Below are 15,158 nucleotides of genomic sequence, written 5' to 3' on the forward strand. Positions count from 1 at the left end.
CTTCCCTTCCCTCCCCTCCCCTTCCCTTCCCTTCCCTCCCCTCCCCTTTCCCTTCCCTTCCCTTCCCTTCCCTCCCCTCCCCTTCCCTTCCCTCCCCTCCCCTTCCCCTTCCCCTTCCCTTCCCTCCCCTTCCCCTTCCCTTCCCTTCCCTTTTTCTACGATGTGTCGATGTGTCGCAGAGGGAGAGAAAGAGGAGAAAGAGGCGTGTCGAGTGAATGAGTGGGATTCTTCAAGCGGACGCTTTTAATGGCTCTTAGTGGACGTGCTGTTGCGGAACCCGTTCTGAGCCACACGTGCCGTCCCCGTGTGTGATTTTGGTGTCCAGGGTCTGTTCCTGTTCACGCAAACACGAAGGAGACGGTGGAGGTGACGTGGGAGAAGATGAGCAAGTCCAAACACAACGGGGTGGACCCCCAGGAGGTCGTAGGGTGTTATGGCATCGACACCATCCGGCTGTACATCCTCTTCGCCGCCCCTCCCGAGAAGGATATCTTGTGGGATGTGAAGTGTAAGTCCCCTCCCCCTTCCCGGCCCGCCGCCCGTGTCCTCGCCCTCGGTCGCCCGAGGAGTTTCGAGGAAGGAAACGTCTTGGCCGAAGACAGCAGCGAGGGTTCTAGGAATCCGCCCCGTGAAGCGAGGAGCGGTCTGTCCGACATCCTGTACCGTCCCCACAGTCCCCGGAGGTGACGGGCCTCACAGTCACTGGAGGAGCTCGCAGCAAGTGCGGCTTCCCAGTCCTCGCCCCAGACCCGCTGGCGGCGTCAGTGGTGGGGGGGGGAGGGGGGGGTTGCCCAGGAACCCGCCTCCGCCAAGTCTGTGGCGTTCTGACTCAGGTTCCTCCAGGACCCCTCCTGAGAACGCTTCCTGGGAGCCATGCTGGCTTCCAGGCAACCCCGAGGCCCTCTGTGGCCCTCGGAGGCCAGTCCCCTCCGCCCTGAGAGGTTTGTTCTGGCGGATGAGTCCAGAAAACCCTGCCCGGGGCCTGCTCCTGGGGTTACCTGGGACTTCCTCCACCGCCCACAGCCGCCGCTCCATCCCCCTCAGGGGAGATTTGTCTCTCCAGAGCAGTTTAGATCTGAAAGGGCATGAGGTAGAATCTTCTAGGGTATCTGGCTATCCCAGAATCAACGGTCCAGTGGTCACTCAGTTTTCTTCCTGTGGTCTGCCCCACGCACTCTGGAAAGGAGAAATCAGAGGCGCTGGATCACTGTCTTTTTAAAATACATAGATATTTTTTTGGTGGGGGGAGAGAGAGAACGAGAGAACGAGTGGGGGAGGGTCAGAGACAGAGGGAGACACAGAATCCAAAGCAGGCTCCAGCCTCAGGGCCGTCAGCACAGAGCCCGATGCGGGGCTCAAACCCATGAACCTCGAGATCATGACCTGAGCCGAAGTCAGACACTTAACCGACTGAGCCACCCAGGCGCCCCCATCACCGCCTTGCTCGGCGAGCTGTTTCCAGTGATATGTGTGGTCTGGAGCAGTAGTCACAGGTGCCAGTCCCGGAACTGGGTGCGTTGGAATCACCGGGGACCTACGAAGTGCAGGTGCCAAGGCTTAGGTTCTGTGGGGACACCTTTGTGACCGCAGGCCTTCTGAAGCGGGGCAGGTGGGCCCCGAGGCACAGCCTGGCCCAGGTTTCTGAGCTTGTCGTGGGCCGGGGACCGTCGGTGGCCACTCTGAGGGGCCCTGCCGACCGGTGCTCTGAACGCCTGGCGCTCTGGGATGTGGTGGAGTCAGTGCCAGTCTGAGTTCCCGGAGTCCGCAAGCCAGGGTGGCCCCTGCAACCTGCCCTCGGGTCACTCCGTCGGGGCGCCGCGAAGTGTGTGTTCAATGCACAAGTGCGTCTCTGGGCTGGGGCACAACTAGATGGGTCACTCGTGCGTGTGTCTTTCCCGTTCTCGCTTCCCGGCTCGAAACAGCTGACGCCCTCCCCGGGGTGCTAAGATGGCAACAGCGTCTGTGGGCCTTGGTGACCCGCTTCATCGAGGCCAGGGCTTCTGGGACGCTTCCCCGGCCCCAAGTGCTGAGTAACAAGGAGAGAGCCGAGGGCAGGAAGCTCTGGGAGCACAAGAACTCGGTCATCTCTGAGGTGAGGAACTTTCCGGGGATGCTGGTTCATTCTGGGCAGGAGCGCTGATGAGGCACCACACGTGAGGCCAACGGAAACAGAGGTTCAAGGCTGAAGGGGCCCGAAGAGACCGTTCTTCGGCCTCCTCACTCCACAGATGGAGGCAGAGCTGAGGCCCAGAGACCCGGCTCCTCCAGGCTAGACGCCCGGCCGAGGGGGGACTTGGGCGCCCAGGAACTTTGTCACACGGCATCTGTGGGAGCTCTCGTGACTTCACTTTTGCACACACGTGATTTGTTCGTGTTACCTTCTTAGAGAATAATATTTTATTGTCCAAGCCACCGTTATTTTATTTTTCCTCTTCTAAAGATTTTATTTTTAAGAAATCTCCACACCCAGCGTGGGGCTTGAACTCCCGACCCCGGGATCAAGAGCTGCGTGCTTTACTGACCGAGCCAGCCAGGAGCCCCTGAATTCATTTTAAAAGATGCTTCACTGATAACAAATCCCTTTAAATGTTTTATCTAGAAGTTCGCTACAACACTGTGGCATTTGCCTTTTTAAGAACTTTGTGGAAAGAAATGTCACATGTCTTTGAAAGAAGGCATTTAGGAGATCCAAAGGCATTTTTTAGTGGGTACGAGACACCCCAAATACTCCTTAGGCTGAAGTTTTTTTCTTTTCTTTTTTCTTTTCTTTTCTTTTCTTTTCTTTCCTTTTTTCTTTTCTTTTCTTTCTTTTCTTTTCTTTTCTCTTCTCCCCTTCCTTCCTTCCTTCTTTCCTTCCTTTCTCCCCCCTTCCCTTCCCTTCCCTTCCCTTCCCTTCCTCCCTCCCTCTTCTTTCTTTCTTTCTTTCTTTCTTTCTTTCTTTCTTTCTTTCTTTCTCTCTCTCTTTCCCCCTTTCTTTTCTCTCTTTATCTCTTTCTTTCTCCCTTTCTAGAATTGCTGATTTGAACTTATAAAGTCAGCCAAGGTCACTTTTCCGGACTCTGGTAACTGATGACATTGAAGGCACAGGGTTTTCCTGAGGCTCTGGGTCCAGCATGGTCTCATTCGGTGACACTTCTTCAACTTTTTTCCCGTCCCCTCTTCTCTAGTGCAGAGAAACAGAGCTCACGGAATTGAATTCCATGATGTGAGTGGTGCCTGAATGATTTTCTTTTTTTTTTTTTTTTTTAATTTTTTTTTTTCAACGTTTATTTATTTTTGGGACAGAGAGAGACAGAACACGAACGGGGGAGGGGCAGAGAGAGAGGGAGACACAGAATCGGAAACAGGCTCCAGGCTCTGAGCCATCAGCCCAGAGCCCGACGCGGGGCTCGAACTCCCGGACCGCGAGATCGTGACCTGAGCTGAAGTCGGACGCTTAACCGACTGCGCCACCCAGGCGCCCCTGAATGATTGTTTTCATACCACATATTTCCTCTCTGGATCTGGCACGTTCTTCGGTTCTGTCAGATCATAGAACTGGGTCGCCTAAACAAGTTGGAAACTCTTAACATCCTTACACGTGTTGTTTTTCTATATTCTTGGCCATGGTCAAAATTGAAAAACGCACAAACAGGAAGAAGCTGACAAGTCCTATTAGTGTTTTTATGTTGAGTCCACATTTGAAAATGCAAAACTCACCTTCTCCTGTCCCCTAATAACCTTTCTTGTGAATGAAAGTCACGGAGCCACAGAGGAGCGACATCCTTCACCCCATCTCCGGTCTGCTGTGGTTTTGAGGCCTCCTCATCAGCGGGTCCTGCCTCCTGCTCGGCTCGTTAGCAGCGTTTAAAGTCCCCACTGCGAGGACCAGCACGGCCCGGATGTGGGGGAGCGGGACGTGCTGAGTAGTGGAAACGGCATTGACCCCGATTTAAAAAATCTTTGTGCCGATGAAACATTATCGTGATTATTCGAGACAGTGAATCCATTTGTAAATACCTTTGCAAGCTTCATGCAGGTCACATTTTTGGGGTCGTCCGTCTGTTTTGTCGTTGTCGTGTTGTGCTGGTTTTTGGTGGGAAGCTTAAAGAGATGTTGAAGAAAGTGTATAATTGAACTTTTACCGATAGGTGACCGCCCATTTCACAGAGGACTTCTCACTGAACGCGGCAATCTCTCAGCTGATGGGATTCAGCAATGCCCTCCTGGTAAGTGGCCCTCTTGTCCTCATCTGATAGCACAGGAGGGCAGGTGGCTTCCCACCACATGCTGAGGTGGCCTGCAGGGTGCCGGGTTGCGGACAGAGAGCAGCACCGTGGTATCACCCCCTCGGTGTGGCTCTCTTATCTTAAAGAAGCATTTTCTTTTCCCATAGTCACAACCTAGTTTTAGAGCTGGAAGGTTCTTTTTTTTTTTTTTTTTTAATTTTTTTTTTTTTTTTTAGTGTTTATTTTTGAGACGGAGAGAGACAGAGCATGAACAGGGGAGGGGCAGAGAGAGAGGGAGACACAGAATCTGAAACAGGCTCCAGGGTCTGGGCTGTCAGCACAGAGCCCAACACGGGGCTCGAACTCACGGACTGTGAGATCATGACCTGAGCCGAAGTCGGACTCTCAACCGACCAAGCCACCCAGGCTCCCCTAGAGCTGGAAGGTTCTTAAAGATGGGCCCAAAATAACTTTAAAAAAAGGGAGGGGGACACCTGGGTGGCCCAGTCGGTTAAGCGGCTGACTTCGGCTCACGTCATGATCTCACGGTTTGTGGGTTCAAACCCTCCTGCATCAGGCTCTGGGCTGATGGTGCAGAGCCAGCTTGGGATCCTCTCTCTTCCTTTCTCTCTCTGCCCCTTCCCCCACTTGCGTGCTCTTTCGCTCTCTCTCTCTCTCTCTCTCTCTCTCTCAAAATAAATAAACTTAAAAAAAAAAAAATTTTTCTCGCCCAACGACCCCCTCCCCCCCCCCCCCCCCCCCCCCACCACCACGGTTTGCTTGTGAGGACCTGACGCCCAGGGAGGTCAGATGATGTGTCTGGTCGTTTGGTGACAAATCCATGACTTCATAAAACTTACCATTTTTAGTGTGTTAAAACGTGCCACGTTCAAAGGTAGATAAAAACTGGGGAAAACATTTTATAACAAAAATATCGGACATAAGGCTTAAGATTCTCAATATATAAAGAGCTCTTCACATACGAATATGAAATACCTAACCTAAAAGCGGTCAAAGGATGTGAAAGGAGGTAATTCACAGAAGGTAAGATAGAAATAACCCGTAAACTTGGCAGAAAAAAGTATTTGCCTCACTAATTATCGTGAAATGCAAATTAAAAACGCGGTGCTATTTTTTTTTTTTTTTTTTTGCCTATCAAATTTGCGGAGACTTTTTAACCTAAAAGTCTGTGCTATTACAAAGGCACTGAGACCGTGTTACATATCAGCAGTGGCCATGGTTGATGTAACTTCTCCAGGAAGCGCTTTGACTTTGAGGTCAGTAGTCCTGCAGTTGTTTATGTCCTTTGATTCAGGGGTGCCCACTGGCCAGTGACTCACAGTCACAGAGACATAGAACCCCAGCTGTCCTCAGAACGGAAAATCGGGAAATGACTCTGGTCATATCAATGAGAAGGAAATACACCACCGCCATTCACACTGTGCTTTCCAGGAATACTTAGTTTCAGAAACTGTTCGCGATACAACAGCAAGGAAGAACACACGATACAACAGTGTCTATGTGATAAAAACTCCAGTCAAGCCAAAGGGTATATGGGCAGATGTGGAAAGTCCCGCATTTTTGCATTTTTGGAGACCGGGATAAAATACATCAGTTTTCTTCTGGGTTGGACAACGCACGAGTGATTTCGCGTTTCCGAAATTTTCTTTGCCGAGTGTGTGTGATTTTTTTAATTGGGAAAAAATGGCAAATATTATAGAAAAAAGAAATTAAAAATGAAATGTCTCCTCGCTGACCGTTCCATCTACAGCCCTTCTGGTTGAGTCTCTCCGTACCCTCACCCGTGGAATTAGATTCCAATCTCTTAGGCTGTTTTGCAAAGATCATAGAGGCATTTTTTTTTTTTTTAAATGTATAGGAGCGCCTGGGTGGTTCATTCGGTTGAGCATCCAACTCTCGATTTCAGCTCAGGTCATGATCTCGCGGTTTGTGGGATTGAGCACCGCATCGGGCTCTGTGCTGACAGCATGGAGCCTGCTTAGGATTCTCTCTCTCCCTCTCTGCCCCTCCCCGGCACAAGCCCCCCCTCCCCCATATAAATATATAAACATTTTTTTTAAATGTGCAGTATTTTGTGAGGGGCTTCTGGGTAGCTCAGTCAGTTAAGCATCCAACTTGGGCTCAGGTCATGCTCTCTCGTCTCGTGGGTTCAGGCCCCACATCGGGCTCTGTGCTGACAGCTCAGAGCCTGGAGCCTGTTTCGGATTCTGTGTCTCCCTCTTTCTCTCTGTCCCTCCCCCATTCGTGCTCTCTCTCTCTCTCAAAAATAAACTTAAAATTTTTTTTTAAACGTATAGTATTTTTGGCCTCTCTCTACCTAGCAAAATATCTATCATGGGGGCTTCCTACTTTTAATTTTAGCAAACATCATAAAATTAAACCAAAATTGTTTTTGTCACAATTGTTTTGTGAACATAGACTGGAGTGCCACCATCTCGCCAGGCTGGTTTTTATCAGGACTTGCCCAGCGTGCCTCGACAACCACCAGCCTCTGGGAAACTCAGTGATGTCCTTCCCACAGCCACGTCAGGATGGCCCCTCTCCTTCCCCGCCGTCCTTGGACCACACTCGCCAGTTCACACCCTGCTTTGCTCACCACCGTTCCTCCTCTGCACCCTGTGACACCCTTAATTCCTCTGTCACTTGTCTCCCCAGTTGATAGTAAGCCCCTTGAGGGCAGAGACTGTACCTTTCTGGACGTTTTATCCCCAAAGTCCAGCATAGGGTAGGTACCCCGTAAATTAGATGGGCGCGTGGCTGCGTCACCTGGCTAGCCGCACTGCAGGAAGAAACTGGGTGTTTATAGTAACTGGCAAAGCTGTTTAATAGAAGGAGGACCCCTGAGACCCCCGAGGGGGCAGAGGGACCCCTGTGCTAGACATTTGCATGTTGCGAAACCCGTGAGCAAGCCCGTGTGCGTGTCTCACGGGCTCCGAAGCACCCGGGAAACCCAGCAGGGCAGCTAGGAGTCGCACTCTGATTTCAGACAAAGCTGGATGCTCGTGGGAGCTGCGTTGCTTGGTTAACCACCTACCTGGGGGCAGGTTACTCTCCCTCCGTGACCCTTAGCTGCTTCATCCGCCCGGTGGGGGAAAGAACACTGCCCCCCAGCAGTAGCTGTAGGAATCAAATGAGTCGGCCTCAGACTGAGGGTGTAGTACGTGCTCAGCTAAGAGTGGTGTCTTTGCTGCTCTCCTTGTCATACTAGGGTTAGTTGGGGGACATTCTTCGTCCAGAGCAAACGGATGGCCAGGAGGGTTGCTGCCTGCCTGCCTGTGTCTCTGGACTTCAGATAACATGGCTGGCCTTCCTTCCCCAGGCTTATTCTGTGTGCCTCGGTGTTCTCACGTTGTTCTTTTCTCTTCCCCAGCAAGCCTCGCAGAGAGTCGTTCTCCACAGCCCCGAGTTCGAGGACGCTGTGTGTGCCCTGACCGTGATGGCTGCCCCGATGGCCCCTCACATCACCTCGGAGCTCTGGGCAGGTAGGTGGGCGTGTCCTCGCCTGACCCGTCACTGCTAACCAGGACGTGCTCCAGCCTCTTCTTGAACACGACCCGGGGCTCAGATGTCCTCAGGCGTGGGGTCCGACATTTGGCATCCGCACCTGGGACCCCTCTGTCTTGTAGTGGGAGTGGTGGGACTTCTGCGTGGTCACCCCCGCCAAAGGGGAGGACACTTCTCCGCTTCAGCACTCTGTGCCCAGACGAATGGGAATATTGGCGTCACCACGGGACACTCTCTCACAACTCAGTATCCCGCTCTCCCTATACCATGACCCCATGTTATCTTTTTAAGGTGGAAACTCGGGTTTAGTCCCACTTCATGGATGGAGAGCAGGGCACCTGGAATTATGGTTGTGGATCTAAACCTTAGTCGCTTAGACAGGGATTCAGTCTCTCCAGCGGCCCATTATTGCTGAACTGGGCACCGAGGCGTGTCCCCCTGCCCGAGGCTCAGGTGAATCAGCTGCAGAAGCCTCTGCCCCTCCCGCCCCCCTTGGAGGTCCTAGTTCTGGAGCCTTGGGGAGTGACTGGAGGGCCTGTTTTTAACCACCTGCTCGGTGATTCTGATGTGCGGGCAAGCGGGGGGACTGTGGCCCTCTGCTGTTAAGACCTGGCCCTCACATGAAAGCTTAAGGTAGGACCTCATGCACTTTTCCTCTCGTAAGGCAGCCCCATGAGAACGTTTTTCAGGGCCCATTGGTCATTCTCAAAGGCTATCGCTAGAAACACTTATGTCCTCTCCTTTTAAGAAATAATTTAGGGGGGGCGCCTGGGTGGCTCAGTCGGTTAAGCGGCTGACTTCGGCTCAGGTCACGATCTCGCGGTCCGTGAGTTCGAGCCCCGCGTCGGGCTCTGTGCTGACAGCTCAGAGCCTGGAGCCTGTTTCAGATTCTGGGTCTCCCCCTCTCTGACCTTCCCCCGTTCATGCTCTGTCTCCCTGTCTCAAAAAAAAAAAAAAAAAAAGTTAAAAAAGAAATAATTTAAACATTCTTCACACTAAGCTGCCTTCGGTAGTTATTTCTTTCTTTTCCTTGTACTCATCTCTATTTTTTGTTAATTTTGATACGGGATTACCTCTTCAGGTGGTATAGGAGGTTCATCGTGGGTTCCCATTTTCGATTTGTGGACACTTAGACCACTTATAATTATACAATATCGTTTTAAAAGTTGAACAGCTATGTTTGTGTCCACATGCAAAATCATTTCCTTACAACACATATCTAGACATAATGCTTGCTCCGAAGGGACATAAAATACCCCTTGAGAGAGCGCAAGCGGGAGGGGGGCAGGGGATCGGAAGCGGGCCCTGTGCTGACAGCCGCGAGCCCGACGTGGGGCTCGAACCCATAAACCGTGAGATGGTGACCTGAGCCGGAGCCGGATGCTCCACCGACTGAGCCACCCAGGCGCCCCAAACTACTAAGGCTTTCGAGACGCATTTTCAGATCCGCTTCCAAAAATTCTCTGGAGCGCTGGCGAAGCTGCTCGGACAAGAGCATCCGTCACGATTCCCGGTGTTTTGCAAGGACTTTGCAGTGCCTCTGTGGTGAACTCATCCCGCATGCTGGAACAGCCCCGCCTGGGCCCACTCTGTCCCCCGGAAATCCTGAGTGACACCCTCGCTGAGCCTTGGCTGCCGCGAGGGTGAGCGTCGGGGCCGCACGCCTTCTGTGGCCAGTGTGGGTGGTTAAGTCTTAGAGGGGCTCGGGCCCCCGGGCCTCGGCCTCAGTGTCAGAGGCCTAGTGTGGCCTGCGAGGACGGACTCAAGACGGAGTATGTGGCACAGGTCGGCCACCCTCTACACGGGCTTCCTCCAATGAGGTTTCCCCCGGTTAGCAAAAAATTCACTTCCGAGTATTTCCAGTTTGAAAACGAGACACATCTGTCAACATTTTGATTTTTTTTTTTTTTAACCCGTAAACGTTTTTCATGACTGCATTAATTGTCCACAGGCATGACTTTGGTAACTGTTCCAGTCACGTGTCTAACACTCGTTCCCATCGTCCACTGTGGACAACTCTGTGCGTAAATCTGTGTTCCCACTTCACAGGATGTCCTTGAAGCGGGAAGGTTAGGAATGTTTTTAAGACTCTTGATGTATGTCGCCAGATTATTTTCCTGAAAAGTTATCCCCGCTTCCACTCCACGCCTGTTTTTCAAGCGTATGTTCTGTTTCACTGACTTAATTATTGGATTTTTCCATACGGTTTTAACATCTGGTGGGCTAGCCTCCCTTCGTTCCTTTTTCATAATTTTTTTAGCTCCTCTCACCTGTTTTTTCTTCTCAGTAGAACTCTGGTATAATTTTTTTAATGTTTACTCATTAAACATTTTTAATTCATTAAACTGAGTTTATTCATTAAACTCTTAATGTTTATTCATTAAACTCTTTATTTGAGAAAGAGAGAGACAGAGCACTAGTGGGGTGGGGGCAGAGAGAGGGAGACACAGAATCCGAGGCAGGCTCCAGGCTCTGAGGTGTCAGCACGGAGCCCGACGCAGGGCTCAAACCCACAAACCATGAGATCATGACCTGAGCTGAAGTTGGACGCTTAACTGACTGAGCCACCCAGGTGCCCCTGATTTTATTATCAAAATGCTTGGATCTTGATTGAAATTTGGCTAAACCTAGAGTTAATTTGGGAAGGTCTCCCATTTTCACCCCTTCCAGACTTCCATCTGGTCTGTCCCTCCCCTCCCCCGTTTTCTTTAAATTTTATTTTTAAGTAATGTCTCCACCCAACATGGGGCTCAAGCTCACAACCCTGAGATCAAGAGTCACAGGCTCTACCGACTGAGCCAGCCAGGCACCCCTGCCCTTGTCTGGCCCTTTATTCCAGACTTCCTTTGTGCTGAGTCAAGTTTTGTAGTTTTTTTTCATGTAACTCCTATGCGTTTTTTTTTTTTAATTTTTTAAAATGTTCGTTTTTGAGAGAGCAGGAGAGGGGCAGAGAGAGGGCGGGAGGCGGGGCGGGGGGGAGGACAGAGGATCTGAAGTGAGCTATGCGCTGACAGCAGAGAGCCTGATGTAGGGGATGTGGGGCTTGAACTCACCAACCATGAGATCATCACCTGAGCTGAAGTCAGGTGTTTAACCAACTGAGCCACCCAGGTGCCCAGTCCCATGCATTTCTTAAGATTATTCTCAAGTGGGCTTTTGTTGTCGTTCTTGTATTTTATCTACGCCCTCGTGACTGGAATATTTTTTCTTTTACAATTTTCGACTGGTAATGGCTGGCATGTAATTTTTTAAAATTTATTTGCATACTTATTCTCTGACCCAGATTCCCTTCCAATTGCTCATACGTTGTGTAAGGGCTAAAATCCTCTTAGATTATTTTAGGATGCTGTGATCAGCAAATAAGGATAAGCATTGTCTTCCTTTCTAACGGTTAGAAAGGTCTCCGTTTGTGTCTGTACGTACTGCTTAGAAAACCCTACAGGTCGTTCAAGAATGCTGGTGCCAGACAGCCCTGTCTCACTTCTAGAAGGAAAGGGAACTAATGCGGGGCGCCTGGGTGGCTCAATCAGCTAAACATCCGACTTCGACTCAGGTCATGATCTCATGGTCTGTGAGTTCAAGCCCCGCATCGGGTTCTGTGCCGACAGCTCAGAGCCTGGAGCCTGCTTGTGATGCTGTGTCTCCCTCTCCCTCTCTGCCCCTAACCCACTCGCATTGTGTCTCTGTCTCTCAAAAATAAACATACATTAAAAAAAAATTTTTTTTTTAAGCAAGGAAACTCACGCTTCCCTGTTGGGCTTGATGTTGGCTATGGGTTGAGGATAGATATTCCCTGTAATGTTAAGGAAACAGCTTTCCGTCCTTGTTTTCCAGAACTGATATTAGGAGTGGGAGCTGTGTTTTACTTAACATCCATTCTTCCAGTGTTAAGGTGTTTGTATCATTTGCTTTTAACTTCCCCCTCTGCCCCGTTGATATGACTTAGGTCCAGTTAATCGATTGCCTAATATTAAGCTCTCCTGGGATGGATTTCTCTCCACCGTGGTGTCGTGGACTTTTAATGTACCGTTAAATTCTACCTGCTACAGTTTTATTTAGAAATGGGCCGTTATTCTCCTGAGGAAGACCAGCCTTTCTCAGTAGGCGTGGTCAGGTTTAGAAATGAGGGTTTCACCGACTTCACCCGATGAATTGTGTTGGTTTCCTTGTGTTTTGCCTTGTCTTGGACTATAAAGGATGAGTCGTTTGCCCGTTCTTTGCGGAATAGACAGAGTGCCCCATAGCAGACAGGCCCTGCTATGCTGTTGCCGTATTATGCAGCCTTTTCTTATCTCCTGGGGAAGGAAACCTGGCTCTTTCATTTAGCATTGGCGACCACATTACGTTTTTTAAATGGCGTGCTGTTCACTCTTTCCTAGTCTTCCTTTGCTCTAAAGCAAACCAATCTAACTTGCAATAAACTCCCTCTTATCCTGGAATATACATGTCTCTTTCTTTTTTTTTTTTTTTTAATTTATTTTTGAGACAACATGTCTCTTTCTTTTATCTTCTTTGTCCCGCATTCTCGGTTTTCCTCCCTCATTTCATTTCTCCCACAAAAGAGTAAAGTCAGTGGGATTTGCTGAAACCCCCTCCTTGGCTGCCCCTTCAGTTGCATTGCCGGGGGGAGGGGGCAGACCGGATCTACTCTCCCCAGGGCCCCCTCCCTACCCAGCAGGTCTTAGGATACGAGTTTGCACCGTGGGCGTGGCCCTGCCAGTCTGTCCTTCAGCTATGCGACAGGATCCTCAACAGACATATGCTAAAGTATTAGGATAGAAAGGCCTGTTCTAGACCTTGCTCCATGATTCTCCCTACACAGCACACGTGGCTTTTGTGAGCTGTGTTACAAGTACGTATAGCTTGAATCTTAGTTTTGCTACAGAGTTTCATTCAGTCGGTTTATAGAGCATGTATTATGTGCCACCCTCCGTTCTGGGGCATCTGTGGGAGAGCTGGCGAGGGCCTTCTAGTTAAGGTCTTCCCTCAAGCTTTACAAATTCATGGCAACTAATTGTGTTTTTGTTTTTGTTTTTAATGTTTGTTAATTTATTTCGAGAGAGAGAGTGTGTGTGTGCACACAAGAGCAGGAGAAAGAGAGAGAGAGAGAGAGAGAGAGAGAGAGAGAGAGAGAGAGACTCCCAACTGGGCCCCGTGCTGTCAGCACAGAGCTCCGCGCGGGGCTCAAACCCACGAACCGTGAGATCATGACCGGAGCCGAAATCAAGAGTCAGACTCAACCGACTAAGCCACCCAGGTGCCCCCTAATTTTGTTTTTTTTTTAATTCAAAGAAGTAATGGGAAGCTTTTGTCTCCGGGCTCTCCCCCTGTGTGTGTGTGTGGCCCCCTCTGAATGAGCAGCTGGGGCCATAACGTAGTCAAGTGAGGAGTCCCCGCACCTGGTGTGGCAGTCTGGTCATTGACTCACAGGCGCGGGTCAGGTGCCCTCAAGAGAGAATGGAGATGTGACCCCTCCCCGGCCCTCCCAGAACTAAAGAGGGCCAGCGTCTCCAGGTGTGGGAAGTCCTTTGCAGACAGAAGCCCTGTGTCGCGAGGAGCTTCATTATTGTCATCTCACACCGCTGGTCATTCTTGAGCCAAGGCTTTGCACGGTTTTCACACGCACGTGTCTGTTCTAGAAAACTCAGCTTTCACGTTGGCTTCAGGTTTCATTCCCGCATCTTTGGAAGGTAACTCAGAATGGCTATAAAAGGGAATGCGGCAAGGGGCGGGGTGGTCAGAAATGGCCATTTCCCAGAGTTCCCTAGAGAAGCAGATTTTCACAGGACAGGTTCTCTCCCAGAGAGCAGCAGAATTGAGACCGGTCCCCTAGGGGAGGTCCGGAGCCCTGTGGGCTAAGTGGCCGCCATCGCTGTGGATAAAAAGGAAACATTTCAGAGGAGCTTGAATAGTCCCCTACCAGTCCCTTCAAGAGCCAGTGAAGACCTTCAGTAGGAAACAGAACCAATGTCTTGGCAGTGGGCGAAAGCTGTAACAGGATGAGGAAATCTTTTTTCCTTCCTGAAGTTTTGGATCTAAGAAGCTCAAGACACCACGTCTGAATTTACACAGTTCTCTTTTGTGCACCATAATAGGGTATTGTCCTAATCCAGACAAGGGGTGGTGGCTGCTCGCTTAGGGCAATTTTGTGTATTTGGAGTCACTGATACTGTTTCCAGACGAAGGACACAAGGTTTCCTTTGGTGGTGGACAGTAAAAAGGCAGAAAGTCACCCACCAGGGAGCTTCTTGGTGGTACTGCGGTTGGAGATCTAATTTCATCATCCTGAAAAATGACTTTTCTAACCGCCAACAGCGTGGATGGATCCCAAGGGGATTATGCTGGGTGAAAAAAGTCAGTCTCAAAAGGTTATATACTCTGAGTCCATTTATACATAACGTTCTCAAAATAACTAATTTATATAGAGAGAAAACACAGTAGTGGTTGCCAGGGGGTTAGGGGCTGGGCAGAGGGGGTGGTGGCCATGAAAAGGAGAACACAAGGGGGCACCTGGGTGGCTCAGTCGGTTGAGGTCAGGTCATGAGTTCAAGCCCCACATGGGCTCTTTGCTGACAGTGCAGAGCCTGCTTGGGATTCTCTCTCTCTCTCTCTCTCTCTCTCTCTCTCGGCCCCTCCTCCACTCAGGCTCTCTCTCAAAATAAATCAATAAGCTTCAAAAAAAAAGAATTTAGTCTGACACTAGAACTCCGTGCATGTAGTCCGTGAAATGTGTATCTGTTTCTATGCAGATGTTGGCAATTCTGTATCGACACTTACTGGCGGGCGTACCGTTCTTTTGTTTACCAGCCACATTGTGTCCCACCCTACGAAGGCTCTGTAAGTCATTTGGGTGGTTTTTCTTTTGCTATTTTTTTGTGCTGCTTTGGGGTTAGCCTCTTGTCCAAACTACGAGTTATTTAAAATGTGGCGGTGACTTCAGCCAGGTCACGATCTCGCGGTCCGGGAGTTCGAGCCCCGCGTCGGGCTCTGGGCTGATGGCTCGGAGCCTGGAGCCTGTTTCCGATTCTGTGTCTCCCTCTCTCTCTGCCCCTCCCCCGTTCATGCTCTGTCTCTCTCTGTCCCAAAAATAAATAAACGTTGAAAAAAAATTTTTTTTTTAAATGTGGCGGTAAGCTCTCTGTTCTTCTGGCCATTTTTAGGGTTGCACAGGGAGGTTTCCGTCTGGACTCCTGCCTCAGGCTTTACCTTGTGGGGGCTTCAGGTCTTTCATCAGCACCTTAATTGTGAGGTCACAGCAAGGTGACCCTGTGCCCCCCGCTTAGGCGTTCCTAAGTAACTCGCAGCCCTCAAAGCCCCAGGCTGCCGCCACGGATCCATTTTTCCTCGTAAAAGTGGCTGTAAAAAAGTGTAGTGTAGCATTTTGCCACACGTATGTGTTTTGTTCCTCAATTCCAACAAAATTAC

General features: G+C 50.2%; 1 protein-coding gene across 8 annotated transcripts in view; it reads left to right on the top strand.

The window, feature by feature from the left end:
- The window catches only part of LARS2 (leucyl-tRNA synthetase 2, mitochondrial), a 170,790-nt gene that overhangs the window by 144,437 nt on the left and 11,195 nt on the right, over nucleotides 1-15,158 (top strand). For 2 of the 8 annotated variants that reach the window (XR_005781487.1, XM_040445096.1), the window contains exons 16-20: nucleotides 326-508; nucleotides 1,923-2,092; nucleotides 4,131-4,208; nucleotides 6,648-6,803; nucleotides 7,600-7,711. Coding sequence is in view for 6 of the 8 variants with exons in the window: in XM_040445096.1 (XP_040301030.1) it covers nucleotides 326-508; nucleotides 1,923-2,092; nucleotides 4,131-4,208; nucleotides 6,648-6,803; nucleotides 7,600-7,711 (699 nt within the window). In the remaining 2 variants the exon portion in view is untranslated. Of the gene's footprint in view, nucleotides 1-325; nucleotides 509-1,922; nucleotides 2,093-4,130; nucleotides 4,209-6,647; nucleotides 6,850-7,599; nucleotides 7,712-15,158 lie in introns of those variants that run through there. The other 6 variants (XM_040445097.1, XM_040445100.1, XR_005781488.1 and 3 more) reach the window with 5 other exon arrangements.

This window comes from Herpailurus yagouaroundi, unplaced genomic scaffold, assembly GCF_014898765.1.
Source record: "Herpailurus yagouaroundi ecotype Mexico unplaced genomic scaffold, PumYag 193, whole genome shotgun sequence".
Lineage (NCBI taxonomy): Eukaryota > Metazoa > Chordata > Mammalia > Carnivora > Felidae > Herpailurus > Herpailurus yagouaroundi.